Raw genomic sequence first — 16,663 nt, 5'->3', positions numbered from 1 at the left:
GTTTCTCCTCTGCATATCTCTTTATATTGCAGTTGTTGAAAGGAAAATGGTATTTTACTTACAAATATCACAGTGTCCCCATGCCATTGTATGTTCTTTCTGTGTTAGACCTACTCATATTTCTAATTTCTGATCATAAATTCTCAAAAAGTAATCCAGGATTTGAGACTTTCTGAGAATATTTTCTTCCTACATACATATAAGATGAGTTGATTGAAAATAAATATTCAGCCTTCCAAGCTTCCGCTGACACCATACATCATTAATGATTGTCCATCTACTGTATTGTGAGAATTAGTTATGTTCTTCTTGTGCTTCATGTAAGTGAACGTGCTCAGGTGAGGTTGAAAAGAGGCCTGTATAGTATTGACTCACCCTTTTTGTGGTGGTAAACTTAGCATAATTCTTTAAAAACACATAAAACTAAAGCTCTTGTATATCTGTTTTTCAACAAAATTTACATCTTATTCTGATGATTTCCTTTTAAACCTGACTATCATTTTCAGGGGAAGGTGCTATCAACCTGGCTTTGGCTCAGAACCGGAGCCAAGATGTGAGAATGAATGGACCCATGGGAGCTGGAAGTTCAGTTAGGATGGAAGCGGGATTTCCCATGGCAGGCGGTCCAGGTGAGATCTCCCACTCAGTTGTATGACATTTGACCAGTTTCCTTTTTTTGGCTTTATTTGCTAACGTATGATCGTTTGAGTCCTGCAAGATAGGTGGGGGTTCCTGACACATTTCTGTTGATTGGTTCAGGAAAACAAGACATGAATGTAGACTCTCAGGAGACTAGAATCACAGAGCATGGAGCATATATAGTCTTTGCGATGTTTGGGGCTCATACTTAAAGGTAGATGAGCCCTGAGCCATGCAGGAAACATTTATTGAGTTCTCATTGTATGATGGGACCTATGCTAAGTGTTGCAAGTAGAACTGAATAAAACATCTTTTATCCTCAGGGTGTTTATAGCATCACATAGCCTTCTATGTTATGAAAGAGAAAGAGTCACCTTTCTCTGTGACTGAGAATCCAGGAGTTTGTGCAGGCTTAGGTGGAATCTGTAGAAGTAGGTGGGAGAGTATGTGTTTTTATGTATTTAGAATTTGAGAGAGTTACAAATTAATTTGCTACCTTTGTAACTTTCTGTGAGTCACAGAAAGTTAGAATTGAGTTGGTACTCTTATTTTAAGCTGAGGAAACTATGGAGTTCACAGAAAGGAAGCAGTTTGCCCATGGTCAAGTAGCAGTGGGCAAATCTGACTCCCGAGGTCAGTGCTATTTTCACTGCACTAGAGAAGGCAGTGGCACCGCACTCCGGTACTCTTGCCTGGAAAATCCCATGGGTGGAGGAGCCTGGAAGGCTGCAGTCCATGGGGTCGCTGAGGGTCAGACACAACTGAGCAACTTCACTTTCACTTTTCACTTTCACGCATTGGAGAAGGAAATGGCAACCCACTCCAGTGTTCTTGCCTGGAGAGTCCCAGGGACAGGGGAGCCTGGTGGACTGCCGTCTATGGGGTCACACAGTCGGACACGACTAAAGTGACTTAGCAGCAGCAGCTTTCAGATTTTTTTTCTGCTGTAGGAACTTTTATTCAAATAAGCCAGAAAAGCACAGCTGCTGTGACTGAAGGAGAATCTAAGTACGTGAAATTATACCCGATCATTCACTTCCAGCCTACCACAGTAGCTCTTGAAGAAATGCAGCAGAATAGAGAAGCTCAGTTTATAAAGCCATTTTTTTCTAAACTGTAGCAGAAGACTTGGCCATGGAGAACTGGAACTAGGCTTTTATGCTGGCACTGCCACTTAGTGTTTACCTCAGGCGAGTCACTGTACCTCTCCATGTATCAGTTTCTTCACTGAGATAATAGTCCCTATAATCTTTTGAGCTCTTGCTTGAAGATGGATGAGCCCTGAGCAGTGCAGCAGACCTTCACTGAGTTCCTGTTGTGTGTCAGGACCTGTGTTGTTGGGCTGTTTTGGAGTACTGTATAGCAAATGGAAAATACCCAACCTGGAACCTATAGTAGGGAGTTAAATTTAGTTCTCTGAAGAAGTCTGAGCATTTGGTGTTAAGGCAGCTTGATGAAAGATTATAGGTAACACTGTTGCCTGTATTGAAGAGCCAGAAGAGTGAGCAGAGTATAGCCAAGTTGCATATAGTTAGTGCAAGAAAGATCAGACCTAGGATGAGACTCAGGAAATCTGGGTTCTAATCTCAACTTCTGGTCAGATGTCTTAATAGTTACTGGCCTTAGTTACCTGTAAACATATTTATGTCTAAGAAACAATATTACAGATCCCTTCCAACCTTAAAATGTTAAGACTCCATTAAGCCAACATCAGCACACTAATTGCAAGCTCTCCTAGTATCTGGCAAACAGCAGGCATATTTACTAAGTATCTCTGAAAAGTGAGTGTAAATTTTAGTGACGTATGTAATTCATTATCAATATAGGAAACTTAAAATCTTTAGGTTGAAATTAGATTGGTGTTTAATGAAGGACACTGTGGTAAAATATAAAGCTTCAAGAATAATCAATTAGTAATGATCTGTAGTCACAGTAATATTTTAACACCTAGATACTTTTTTTACTGCCAAGTATACTTAAAATAAGAATGTTTTTTCTCTGTCTTCCGTTGGGACAGTGGATGCAAACAAAATTTAATATTTAGTTAAACAAATTTTTCTAGGGAAAGAGACCTTAACTAACCTTTAAAACTATAATAAATAATTTTAGAATTGTGTATCTAGAATGTCTTAGACTAAATTATTCTTAACACTACTTTATTCTCTTTGCATTGGCAACAGAAACTTGACTGATAAGCAGGAGTCTTTTGAAATGAAAACAAAATCCATAGCCAGTTTTTTTTTCATAGCTTCATAGAATCCCAAGATTAGTGAGGTACCATAGTAGTCATTTAGTCATGTGTCGTTACTGATGTTTTGAATCGATAATTCTTTCCTATGGGGAGCTGTCCTGTGCCTTGTAGGATGTCCAGCAGCATCCCTCACCTCTGCCTATCAGGGGCCAGTAGCACCATCACACCTTCCTCCTGGTTGTTCCAACAAACTATCTCCAGACCTTTCCAGATATCCCTTAGGGGACAACATTGCCCCCAGTTGTGAAGCATGATTCTAGTCATGCTTCCCACATAGTGCTAGAATGTATTCTACAGTATCCCTCCTGAGTATGTTAGCCAGCATGTGCTTAAGCATTTCTGGGGATAGGAAGCTGATTGTAGACTAAGAAAACCTATTTCTTTTTATTTCCTAAGAACTTTCTTACTATCCGATTACCGTCTTTGGAAAGTGGGGTGGGGTTCCAAAGAAACAAATCCATTTTTAACAGGTAAACATTTGCCTAACTGCCCTATCTCAGCTACAGAACATCTGAAAATTAAATAGAACATTTAATGCACAGATGAGCTTGTAAGACAATATGGAAAAATCCTCAGGGCAAGAACAAAGAAGAACATTTAAATAACAATGAACACGTGAAGGGAGAAGGAAATGGCAACCCACTCCAGTATTCTTGCCTGGAGAATCCCAGGGACAGAGGAGCCTGATGAGCTGCCGTCTCTAGGGTCACACAGAGTCGGACACGACTGATGCGACTTAGCAGCAGCAGCAGCAGAACACCTGAGGAGATGCTGCAGGAGCCAAGGGATTTGAGTTTCAATGGCCAAGAGGGATAAAATAGGAGGCCTTGCCTTGGGTCCACATAAAGAAGGAAGTTAGAATTCAGAATCCTTCATGAGGCCAATAGTTTGAGTAAAAGGTAAATAAGAAAAAGTTTCACTTTTTGGCACAGGAGGCTGAAGGCAAAACTTGTCTCTCTTGGTCTGGGCTCCAGTTGAGTGTGGGAAAGGGTGGTTATAGAATTGCCTTCTCTATCCTCATACATGTTCGACATGTGTCATTGAAATGACCCAGGAACAGCAAAGCTGTTAGTAAGTGGTTCTAAAGTGGTAATAACCACTGAAGCTCGCACCCCAAACCATTGCAGATTTCTCATACTTAAACTGCCAGTTATAAACGAGCTTATTCTCTGAATTTATAAAATTTAAGATTAGACCCTCTTTCCAGAATTCTAGGTAATAGGAATATCAGCATGTTTAAAATAATGAAAATTCTAAGAAGAGAACAAGACACTATCAAAACACAAAGAGAATTTAGGGGGGAAATAGAATCTACAGAAATTTTAAAATTATTTAAGTGAATAACTTATTCAGCCAATTAGAGACAGCTGAATTGGAAGGTGAATTTGAAAAAATTACCCAGAATGCAACAGACAATAAATAAATAGATGGAAATATGAAAGAGGTCAAGAGAAGTGAAGGATAAAATGAAAAAGCGTAATATATATCTCTGAAAAGAGTTCCAGAGGAAGATAAGGAAATTGAGGACTGACAATAGTAAGAGAATGGCTGAAATTTTTCCAGAATTGATGAAAGACATGAGTCCTCAGATTCAGAAGTCCAATAATTCTGAGCCCTACAAAAAAAAATAAATTCACATCTAGACACAAAATTGTAAAACTGCAGAGCAGAAAAACAGAGAGAATGTTAAAAGCAATTCAAAATAAAGCACCAGTGATTTACAAAGGGAAGATTATCAGACCCACAGCTAATTTCTCAGTGACAACATTGACGCCATGAAACATGAGGATAATATTTTCAAAGTGATGAGAAAATTAACAGCCTAGAATTTTACAAAAGCTATAGTATCAAGAGTAGTGTGAATTAAAGACCTTTTTAAAGAGACTAAGAGAATTTACCATTAACAGACCCTTGCTAATTGAACTGCTCAAGGATGTACTTCAGGAAGAAGAAAATTGAACCTAAGATGGAAGAAATAAGAGCTAAGAAGGAATGGTGAGCTAAATAATTGGTAAACATTGGGTAAATGTAAATAAACATTAACTTAGTAATAATGATGATCATACATGGCCTTTAGATATGTCTGTTGACATTTTTAAAATATCACTAAAATAATAGAAATAGAAGGTATAATTTCTAAACTAGTAGCAGAGGGGTTGAAAAGAAGGACATGATGAAAAAAAAGTCCAATAAAATTCAGGAGAAGTAGGAAAACAGCACAGAAAAAAAAGAATAAAAAAACAGTGATATCATAAAATGATAAAATATACCAGTAATTAACAATAAATGCAAGTGAGATTATAAGCACTGATAGAAAGTGATTAATCAGATTGAGCAATTCAGATTTAGCTATGTACTCTTAGAGGGATCATATAAAACATAAGGTCTCAGTTCATAGTTAAAAGGATACAAGAATATAGAGAATCCAGGTGAATATTAACCAAGAAAAAGGAGTATGACAATATTTTTATCAGATAAAAAACATTACTAGAGATAAAAAGGATGACTGTGTAATATAAAAGGAAAAATCCAGGAAGATAACTAAACTTTTGTATTTTTAATAAACTAGCTTCAAATATGTGAAGTAAAAATGGCCTGGGTTCATGTAGATAGCAAATCTTAAGGAAGAATCTTACACACCTCCAATAGTAATTGATGGATTGAACAAAAATTAGTAAGGATAAAGAAAGCTCAAATAATATAATTTAAATAGTTTGAGATAATGGACATATTTAGAAACTGTATTAATAATTCAAGAATTCTTAATCTTTTCATGAATGACATTTGTATAAACTGATTATGTTATTCCAAAAGCAAGTTTCACTAAATACCAAATACAGGTATCACACAGATCATTTTCTCTGATCATAGTGCAGTTAAGTCAGTGGCCAAAAAGAAGAAAAAACTAAAATACCCCATATTTTTAGAAGTTTTAAAATGTATTCTAAATACCCAGTGATTTTTTTCTAAAAAGCATTCAAGATGGACATTAGAAAATATTTAGAAGGAAATAACGAGAATAGGTTCAGCAGGTTTAGAATCTGCTTGCAATGCAGGAGATGGCAGGTTTGATCCCTGGGTCAGGAAGATCCCCTGGAGGAAGAAATGGCAACCTACTCCAGTATTCTTGCCTGGAAAATTTCATGGACAGAGGAGCCTGGCAGGCTACAGTCCATGGGGTCACAAAGGGTCAGACACAACTGAGCACATAACATGGCAATGAAAATAGTACATATTGTGAGATGTAGACTAGAAAATTTGACTCCTCAGATATTTAGAGCAGACCTTATACTAGAGCTGTCTGAAAATTAAAAGACTCAAGTGTCTGACATAAGAATGAGAAAAATAACAGCAAAGTAATAATTTAGGAGGAAGGAAATAATAAAGGTAAGAGCAGAAAAAATGGCAACCCACTCCAGTACTCTTGCCTCGAGAATCCCATGGACGGAGGAGCCTGGTAGGCTACAGTCCACGGGGTCGCAAAGAGTCAGACACGACTTAGTGACTTCACTTTCACTTTTATGAATTAAAAAACCTAATGGAACGGAGCAGCAAAACCAAAAGATGTTTCTCTGAAAAGACAACTAAAATTATTGATCCTAGTAAGACAAATAAGAGAGAGAGGCATGAGCGGTATAAAGAATGAAAAAAAAGTGTACACTTTAAAGGGTGTATTTTATTATGGTATGTGAATTATATCTCAGTTTTTAGAAAGAATGGGAAAAATATTCTATGAATAACTTTATGCTAATAAATTTGAAAGCATTGGCAAATTAACAAGTTTCTTGAAAGTATCATTTAACTGAAACTGACTTAGTAAGACATATCAAATGAAAAATCTACAACTACTTAAGAAATAAAATAATCTGTCTCCCTGTGAATCAACTAGTATAACCACAGGCTCAGATGATTTTACAGGTGAATTTTACTAAATATTTAAAGAACAGATACACATATTCTTTCAGAGCATAGAAAAAGAGAAAAGATGCTTTCAAACTCACTTCGAAATTGTTATCATCGTGATGCTAAAATTAGGACGAGAGCAGAGGATAATTTTAAGTTGTTTTCACTTATAAAGGTAGATGCTATTAATAAATCCTAGAAAATCTAATAGTATCAGAAGTTAGCAAGATGTGAATCAAGAGTTCTCAAACTGCTAGTGAAAGTATAAATTGGTATAACCGCTTTTGAGTGCAGTTTACCAATATCTAGATGCTTAAAGGCAATGGCACCCCACTCCAGTACTCTTGCCTGGAAAATCCCATGGACCGAGGAGCCTGGTGGGCTGCAGTCCATGGGGTCGCTAAGAGTTGGACACGACCGAGCGACTTCCCTTTCACTTTTCACTTTCATGCATTGGAGAAGGAAATGGCAACCCACTCCAGTGTTCTTGCCTGGAGAATCCCAGGGACAGGGGAGCCTGGTGGGCTGCCGTCTATGGGGTCGCACAGAGTCAGACACGACTGAATCGACTTAGCAGCAGCAGCAGCAACATACTTTAAAACCTATCGATTTTAAGTATGTAGTCTAAAGAGACTCTTACATGTCTATGGAATACAGGACAAATACATGCCATTGCAGAATTCTAAGGATGAAAAAGTTACTGTTCATCAGCAGGCGAATGGATATATTGACTCCATAAAATGGGGCACTATTATAGTCAGGATGGGTGAATCTCAAAAAAATAGTATTAAGTCAAAAGGAAAATTGAACAATACATATCAAACGGTGTCACTTATACAAAGATTAAAAGCATTCAAAAAATATATTTCAGTTTATATATGTAGAAAAGATAAAAACTTGAAACTGTTAATCCCAGATGTAAGATAAGAAAGAGGGAATGGAATGAGATTGGGAAGGAGTAGGAGGCTTCTTATATATATTTGTATATATATATGAAGCAGGCAGGATAGAGTGTTTACATTTAAATAAGGTAGATGGTGGTATAAAAATTTTCTATACCTTTTTACATCTTTGAAATATTTCATTAAAAACAAACATTGTGTCAATTCCAGTACTCTATTCTAGAGATTTTTTTTTTTTTCTCTAGGATTAATAAGGATGACCAGCCCTGCCACTGTTATGATACCCCAGGGTGGAAACGTGTCATCTTCCATGATGGCACCAGGCCCCAATTCAGAACTGCAGCCCAGGACTCCTCGCCCTGCTTCTCAGTCAGGTATTGACCTCCAACCTTTGAGAATTGAAGAGGCTGCACTCCCCGCACAGAGCATCATAGAATTCAGCTCTCTCTCTGATGCCAGATTTCTAACTGCCCAGCTTAAAGGCTGTTTTCTATATAAAATCTGCCCTAGTTTCTTCAAGCTGGAAGTCATTATTTCCTTTTCAAAATTTCTTCTCAGAGTTTCTCACTATTCTTATCAGTTATACCCCAACATTCCTAAAAATGTATTCCATGGCCTACTTAATCCTGCTCCTCCATAACCAAGAATTCTGTAGTGAAGTAAATTTGGTTAATGAGTCCTACTAGATCCTCCCTCCCAGAGATCCTAAAGTAACATGTTGGAAGCACTGAAAGTCCTAGAGTGAAGAAACCTGTCTAAGGCTGTTAGGTCCAGTGTCTCCCAAACCTTGATTGACTTTATTTTTTGTTTTGTTTTCTTCTAATACTAATGAACATAGTTCCTCAGAATATGCTTTGGAGAATACGGCTCTGCATAGTTTGCCTGGCTCTTACATCCACTTTAGAATCATACGCTCTTTATAGACAAGATTCAGTCTTTCTCTCATCTCAATAGTTGTTTTGCATTATAGTAAATGCTCACAAACATTAAATGATACCAGAAGATTTTACTCTGTTTTTGCAGAATTGCCAAGACTCTAGGATTGCTCTAGAATCTAGGTTGCAGTAAGTTAATTATTGCTTTGTTGACTATCTTTAAACAGATGCAATGGATCCACTCCTCTCTGGGCTCCATATACAGCAACAAAGTCATCCCTCAGGATCTTTAGCGCCCCCGCACCACCCAATGCAGCCCGTCCCTGTGAACAGACAAATAAACCCAGCCAGTTTTCCCCAGCTGCAACAGCAGCAACAGCAGCAACAGCAGCAGCAGCAACAGCAGCAACAGCTGCAGGCAAGACCCCCACAGCAACATCAGCAGCAACAGCCACAGGGCATTCGACCCCAGTTTACTGCCCCAACTCAGGTGCCTGTTCCTCCAGGCTGGAACCAGCTGCCTTCCGGAGCCCTTCAGCCTCCTCCAGCCCAGAGTTCTCTGGGCACAATGACTGCAAATCAAGGGTGGAAGAAGGCTCCCTTGCCTGGCCCAATGCAACAGCAACTCCAGGCAAGACCATCCTTAGCCACGGTACAGACACCTTCCCACCCTCCCCCTCCATATCCCTTTGGCAGCCAGCAAGCTTCACAAGCCCATACAAACTTTCCTCAGATGAGCAACCCAGGCCAGTTCACAGCTCCTCAGATGAAGAGTTTGCAGGGAGGGCCCTCTAGGGTCCCGACCCCCCTGCAGCAGCCCCACCTCACCAACAAGTCTCCTGCCTCCTCACCCTCCTCCTTCCAGCAGGGATCCCCTGCTTCCTCCCCAACGGTTAACCAAACTCAGCAGCAGATGGGACCAAGGCCACCTCAAAATAACCCACTTCCCCAGGGATTTCAGCAGCCCGTCAGCTCTCCGGGTCGGAATCCTATGGTTCAACAGGGAAACGTGCCACCTAACTTCATGGTGATGCAGCAGCAACCACCAAATCAGGGGCCACAGAGTTTACATCCAGGCCTAGGAGGTGAGGAACACTGGAGCTATTTGTGTTGGTAAATTGACTGGAGCTAGATCTTAGTAGCACTTCAATTTTTAGAGTTAAAGGAGGGAGTGAAACGAGGATGTAACTATTTGGTTTTGTGAATATAGTGATGACACTTGATATGACTTAGTTAACTTGATACATTATGCAGCATCTTACTGGTTATGTTTAAGCTAGTCCTCTGGATAAAAACGCAGGTAAAATTCAATGTAGATATATGTTCGTTTTGTTTTTCAAAATATTTTTGCCTGATCTTGTACTAGTAAATTAAGGCGTCCGGAAGAATCATGGTTTTATTAACAACTTAAGCTGCTCCACTGTTGAAAAAATTAAGGTTATGCAGTAGAGCAAAAATGAAAAGATAAGTGTAGGGTTTTGTTGGGGAAATGGCCCTTGTGGTTTTCAATTTTGATAATCCTAGTTAGCAAAAATATTATTAGCATGGTATTTGTTAAATTTGCTTTAAGTATTAAAGGGGAGTAAGTTCATAAATCATTGACTTTTACAGTTTTATAATGCCAATGCCTGCTCCTTAGAGAGGGAATTCCACCAGTTATACCTAAAGGAGATTTATTTATTTATTTTGTAAGGTGCCTCTTGTATGAAGAAAAAGCAATGGAGCTTAATGTGTGAGAGGTAAAACGATTACAGTAAAACTTATCCATCTCCATGTTTATTATTTATTCTTATTAATCATTGATCTAGTGCACATGAATGTGCTTGGAGCTTTTCAGTAAGGTATAGAGAGTGTAATACTGTCACCTGATAAACATACCCCCCACCAAAAGACACCCATTGCCAATCCAGAAAAAAAACCCTTACATCTTTAGTGCAACATAGCAAAGGCATGTTCCCATGATTTCTGGTAAAATTAAATCGCTCATCAGTCTTTTCACTCTCTTGTAATTACTTTTACTGACATGCAGGCTGTAATATTTGAATACTAAGAAGTTTTGAGAAAATGCAAGAATGTTTTGGCTCCAAACTTCACTGTTCTGGGCATCTAGCCTTGGATCAGTGGGGGCTGGGTAGTCCCTCCTGCAAATGTGATTACTGATATAATTACAATGGAAGCATGCAAATGGGGACTTGTCACTGCTAAAGAAAGGACAAATGCATATTTGTCTACAGAGCGTTTTTCAGGACATTGAAAATTTTGCCCTTAAATAAATGGACTAATTCAAGTGAGCTTAGGTCTTGATGCTTTCATAGAGCAAATTATGTGCTCACCTAGGTGATCTGGCCACATCCAGGCCTGTGTTATAAACAGTGAATGGGTTCTGAGATTCTTATTACAGATTGGTTTTCTGAAATTAAACCTTCCTATAAAAGAAAATATTACTTTAGTAAGATTCCATTAGAGCACAGTTTTTGGTACCATAGCTGTCAGAATTTCAGCAAACCTTTTTGAGAGGAAGGTGTAATGATAAATTTAATATAACCTCACTTTGATGCTCCTATAAATTGTTGCTGATCTCTTGTCTCTTCCAAAGAGACCAGCACAATACAGGGGAGAAATTTTTCCACAAAGAAAATTGTCATCTATTCCCTCAATGGAAAAAAAAAAAAATCACCTATCTACGCTTAATATCAGGACCCAGGTCTTTGTTTTATAGTATTTCTGATCAGTTTGTTTGAATATTGAGAGAATTTAGCGTATTCCTTTGGTACCTATGTTAAAGTATGTAAAGGTTTGGGGGTCCATTGTATTACAGAAAAGTGAGCCCTAAACCTTGCTGTGACGTGGCCTCAGATCACATTTAGGGAGCAGATTGCCATCTTTTCCTTGGCATGTTCAAAGTGTAAATTTTTTAGTATTTCTTTTTCATTTTGACAATGCTCATGTAAGAGATTGTGTTGATTTTTTTAACCATCTTTCCCAACCTTGTTAAAGATCCTACCAGTGTGACAGAGAGAGCTAAGCCAGTGGAGACTTCATGCAGCTCATCCTTCCTTATTCATTCCACATCTAAGCAAGAGTATAAATTTGCTAGGTAACTGCCTTACTCGTTGTTTTCTATTAAGGAATGCCTAAACGCCTCCCACCTGGCTTCTCAGCAGGACAGGCCAATCCGAACTTTATGCAAGGTCAGGTGCCTTCGACCACAGCAACTACCCCTGGGAATTCAGGAGCCCCTCAGCTGCAAGCGAATCAAAATGTCCAGCATGCAGGTTTGTTTTCTATGACTTATTCAGCCAGCATTTATTGAACATTGTGTGGTAGGTAGACAACAAGGATATACAGAGAAATGTAAGCCTTGATCCTTCCGCTTCATTTCAGACCTGTAAATATTCTTTCAGGGCAATAACTATTATATTAGAAGTAGGTAAAATGTCTTGAAAAATCTAGAAACACCTAAAGAAAGGAGATAAACCTAGAGCTAGAGCTGAAGTCAGCATTTTTTTTTCCTGAAAAGAACCAGGTAGTAAATATTTTAGGCTTCACAGGTTATATGTTCTCTGTTGCAGCTACCTAACTTTGCTGTTGTAGCACCAAAGTAGCCATAGACAGTACATAAAAGAATGGGCATGGCAATGTTCCACAATGCCTGTATGCTAATGCAAAACTATATTCCTGAGCTCTGAGTGAATTTGTGTCTGTTTACAAGCTGGCAGTGGGCCTTATTTGATCCATGGATCATAGGTTGCTGACACCTCAGTTAGTAAAAGGACAAAAGGTATTTCTGGCAAAGGAGATGGTAGGTACAAAGGCATGGAGGTACATGGCATTTTGAACAACTGCAGCATTTAAAATCTCTATAATTCATGTTAACATTGTATATGTTGAGTGTCTGAATTCTGGTTTACAAGGTGGTGTTTGAAGACCAGGTTTTATCAATACAGGTGTAATGCCAATAGTGTATTGTATATAAGAAATTTATATATAAATATATAAATTTAGGAGGGCATATTGTGTACAGCAGAATGGCTAGAAAATATTTGTAAGCAATATTGTATTAGCCGAGACTGCATGTATCTGGTTGCTGTTAGGTAGCACATGATTAATCCTCTTACCCTTTCTCATAGGGAGTTTGGATTGAGGTAGCACAAATACTTTCTGAGCTCCCATGCCCATTTGGAGTTAGTTTAGTTTTGTGGTTCCACTGTTAATTGTAAAGCACTAACAAAGGAGAAAAGTTCGAAACTTAAAAAGTTCAAACTACCTCTTGAAGGGCTAGAAAAATGTAGGGCAAACCATGACTTTCCCCATCTGCTAGTGCAAAACTGTAATTCCTGAGCTATGTAAATTCACATTGTATAGGAAGTTTTAAAACAGTAATAAAATCATTCATAATTCCTCCACATAAGCACAGCTGTTTTATATTTTTATATGGTGCCTTCCACATGCACTTACTGTTTTGATTTCTCCGTTTATCCCATCTAAGATAGCTCTACTCTTGTCTGTCGTTTCCTGTTCTCTTACTCTAGTTTATTTCTCTTATTAAGCTTTTACTTCTTCCTCTGAAAATACTTAGTCTGTTTGTTATTTTACTCTTGCCAACTAGACTCCATGGGATAAGGGATTTGGTCTGTCTTGCTTATTGGTGTTACCTCAGTACCAGAAGTGCCTTGCACATATTAGGTACTCAATAGATGATTGTCCATTGAATGAATATATACTGGAGTATTTAGTGTATGTAGTATATACAGTGGTCATGGAATTCAGTTTAAGGCTGGTCTGGAAGATCTTAGGATTCAGGAAAAATCTAGATTGTATGAACAAAGGACAGTTTGCCCCTTGCCTCCTGGCTGGAACATGGACTGGCTTGATAACTTCATTGTGGCTATCACTTTTTAGTCCTCATTTAAAAATGAAAAGGGTGGGGAGGAGATAAAATAAGCTAGAAGGTTATTCTGCAGAAAGGAAGAGAGAATATAAACAGCTATAGGAAAATCCCAAAGACCTAACAGTAAGTATACACTGTGGCAAGCCAGGAAGTGTTCTTTGAATTGGAAATAATTAAGAAGACTAAAACATGTCCCATGTGGTCTACTAGGGACTGCCACAGGAGAGGGTCACTGAAGCTTTATCATCCTTTGTTGACTGTCCTCTGCCTGCAGCTTCTTAATTGTCTGTCAGTTAACTTCCACCAGAGGCTTGGCTTCCATATCAAGACGAAATAATTTTTACCACATTGGGGTGGAGGAGACCTATCTTTAGGAAGTATTAGCTGTTCTTTTCTTTAAAGTACAGCATCCAGATAACACATCCATAACCTTGGAGAGTCTTAATTATAGTTTCCCAAGGAGCATTGTTAAACGTCTTCTCAACTTTGCTGAGGTTTTCTTAAGAGGCTGCAGCACATTTTTTGTTTCCTGACTCATCTAAAGTAGAGCTTATTTCATTATCCCATAGCACTTTTCATTAATTTTCTTCATTTTAAGGTAGTTACAAGTTATTTTTAAATAATGAGATGCTGCCTTTCTCTTTGTTTAGTCTAAGAGAAAGAAAACTATATTGATCTGCAAAATGTTATCAAGTTACCAAATAGGAATAAAGAAAAGGTTTCTCTTTCTCTATTGTATGATCACTGAGAATGTATGCCACAGTCACAGCCTCATACTATAGAAAACTCACAGAAATGTGTTAAGCATAGCACATCTGTTTATGCTGATCACTGGATATGGGTGAGGGGTGTTTTTTTAATTAAGGTAATTTGAGAATCTTAATACCAACAAGATAATAGTATATTTTTCTGAAACTGTGCCCTTTTTTTTTTTTAAGGTGGTCAAGGAGCTGGTCCTCCTCAAAACCAGATGCAGGTGTCCCACGGGCCACCAAATATGATGCAGCCCAGCCTCATGGGAATTCATGGCAACATGAACAGCCAACAGGCTGGTAGTTCTGGGGTTCCTCAGGTGAACCTGGGCAACATGCAAGGCCAGCCCCAGCAGGGCCCACCATCTCAACTGATGAGCATGCACCAGCAGATCGTGCCCGCCCAGGGCCAGATGGTCCAGCAACAGGGAACCTTGACCCCTCAGAACCCCATGATCCTTTCAAGGGCCCAGCTTATGCCACAGGGTCAGATGATGGTGAATCCTCAGAGCCAAAATCTTGGGCCCTCGCCCCAAAGGATGACCCCACCCAAGCAGATGCTTCCCCAGCAGGGCCCTCAAATGATGGCACCACATAACCAGATGATGGGGCCTCAGGGGCAAGTTTTGCTCCAACAGAATCCAATGATAGAGCAGATCATGACCAATCAGATGCAGGGGAATAAGCAACAGTTTAACACTCAGAACCAATCTAATGTCATGCCGGGACCAGCACAGATAATGAGGGGACCAACGCCAAACTTGCAAGGAAACATGGTGCAGTTTACAGGACCGATGTCAGGACAGATGCTGCCGCAGCAAGGGCCCGTGAACAACAGTCCGTCTCAGGTTATGGGGATGCAGGGGCAGGTCTTGCGGCCACCAGGGCCCAGCCCCCACATGGCCCAGCAGCATGGTGATCCTGCTACGACAGCAAATAATGATGTCAGCTTGTCTCAGATGATGCCAGATGTTAGCATGCAGCAAAGCAACATGGTCCCCCCCCACGTGCAGGCCATGCAGGGGAACAGTGCCTCGGGAAACCATTTCTCAGGCCATGGGATGCCCTTCAATGCGCCTTTCAACGGAGCACCCAATGGAAATCAGATGTCCTGTGGTCAGAATCCAGGCTTCCCAGTCAATAAGGATGTCACGCTGACAAGCCCGTTGTTGGTCAACTTGTTGCAGAGTGATATCTCTGCAGGCCATTTCGGGGTAAACAATAAGCAAAACAATACCAATGCAAATAAACCGAAGAAGAAGAAGCCCCCTCGGAAGAAGAAAAACAGTCAGCAGGATCTAAAGTAGGTTGTGATAGTCTTGTCTGAAATCTTACTCATTTATTTCTATGTGAACAACTTTTTTTGATGGAAATTTTTGAGCATGTATAAGAACAGTATAATGAAATTCCCCATGCTTAAGATTTTCAGCTCGTAATCTGTCTTGCATTCATTCATGTTCTTCCCATTACCTCTTGATTATTTTAAAGCAAGTTCACTTTAAATATTTCAGTGTGTACCTCTAAAAGATAAAGACAGGTTTTTGGTTTTTGTTTTCTGTTTTTTATGACCACACAATATGATTAGCACACCTGGAAAAAACTAATGCTTCCTTCATATTCTCACATATTCAGACAGTGTCCAGATTTCCCTGATTATCTCAAAATAATTTTTTTTTTTTTTTTACAATTTGTTCAAATAAGGAGCCAAACAAGTTTCATATATTGCAGTCAATTGATATATGTCTCTTAAGTCTGTAGTCTCAGAGGGGATTTCGCCATTCAGAGCCTGAGAAGTAGCCAGTGCTACCACACTACAACTCTACAAAGCATGTCAGGCTTACAATGACTGCTGGGGAACCAGAGAGGCTATATGTATTTTAGGAATGAAAACTGCTTATGGAGACTCCCTTCTGTCTCTCAAATAGAAACATTTTTTTGTGCAAGTGCCTTTCTTTTAAAGGCTCTTTATCATCCTTAGCAGCTTAAAACCTCATACTAAGATGATTAGACCTTTTTAATCAGTTACCCTTTTGGTAAAGGTGAGTCTTTTGCAAGATTACAGTGGGAAGGGCAATTAATTTATATTTCGTTTCCTAAAGCTAAGTGTTAAGTCGTATTTTGGGCTTTGATAAAATGATTCCTAAAGGAATATTGATTAAACTGGATTTTCTGCCTTTAATCACAAAACTGAAATCCAGAGACATTACCAGAAAATAATGACTAAGAAGTATAAAAGTGGGTTAATTCAAGTAAATTACTAGGATTATAGAAGAGAATAGGGGAGCTTTAGTTAATCAAACATAAATGTTTAAAATAAAACCATCTATTGGATTGGCCAAAAAGTTTGTTCGCATTTGTCCATAACACCTGGAAAAAAACTGGATGAACTTTTTGGCCAACCCACTACCTTTCTCTCAGTCTTCTTACAGTATGCCTTTGGTTGTACTATA

The 16,663-nt window shown here is 39.0% G+C and overlaps 1 protein-coding gene across 11 annotated transcripts in view; it reads left to right on the top strand.

Annotated features, from left to right (window-relative positions):
- The window catches only part of NCOA6 (nuclear receptor coactivator 6), a 96,260-nt gene that overhangs the window by 53,391 nt on the left and 26,206 nt on the right, over positions 1-16,663 (top strand). For 7 of the 11 annotated variants that reach the window (XM_061437350.1, XM_061437344.1, XM_061437339.1 and 4 more), the window contains 5 exons: positions 507-629; positions 7,941-8,069; positions 8,798-9,655; positions 11,699-11,845; positions 14,400-15,516. In XM_061437350.1, coding sequence (XP_061293334.1) covers positions 507-629; positions 7,941-8,069; positions 8,798-9,655; positions 11,699-11,845; positions 14,400-15,516 — 2,374 coding nt within the window. Of the gene's footprint in view, positions 1-506; positions 630-4,797; positions 4,886-7,940; positions 8,070-8,797; positions 9,656-11,698; positions 11,846-14,399; positions 15,517-16,663 lie in introns of those variants that run through there. The other 4 variants (XM_061437349.1, XM_061437348.1, XM_061437346.1 and 1 more) reach the window with 4 other exon arrangements.

The sequence above is a fragment of the Bos javanicus genome, chromosome 13, assembly GCF_032452875.1.
Source record: "Bos javanicus breed banteng chromosome 13, ARS-OSU_banteng_1.0, whole genome shotgun sequence".
In the NCBI taxonomy this organism is placed as follows: Eukaryota; Metazoa; Chordata; class Mammalia; order Artiodactyla; family Bovidae; genus Bos; species Bos javanicus.
The sequence above is the reverse complement of the archived record's forward strand: the minus strand, read 5'-3'. Positions and strand labels throughout refer to the sequence as shown.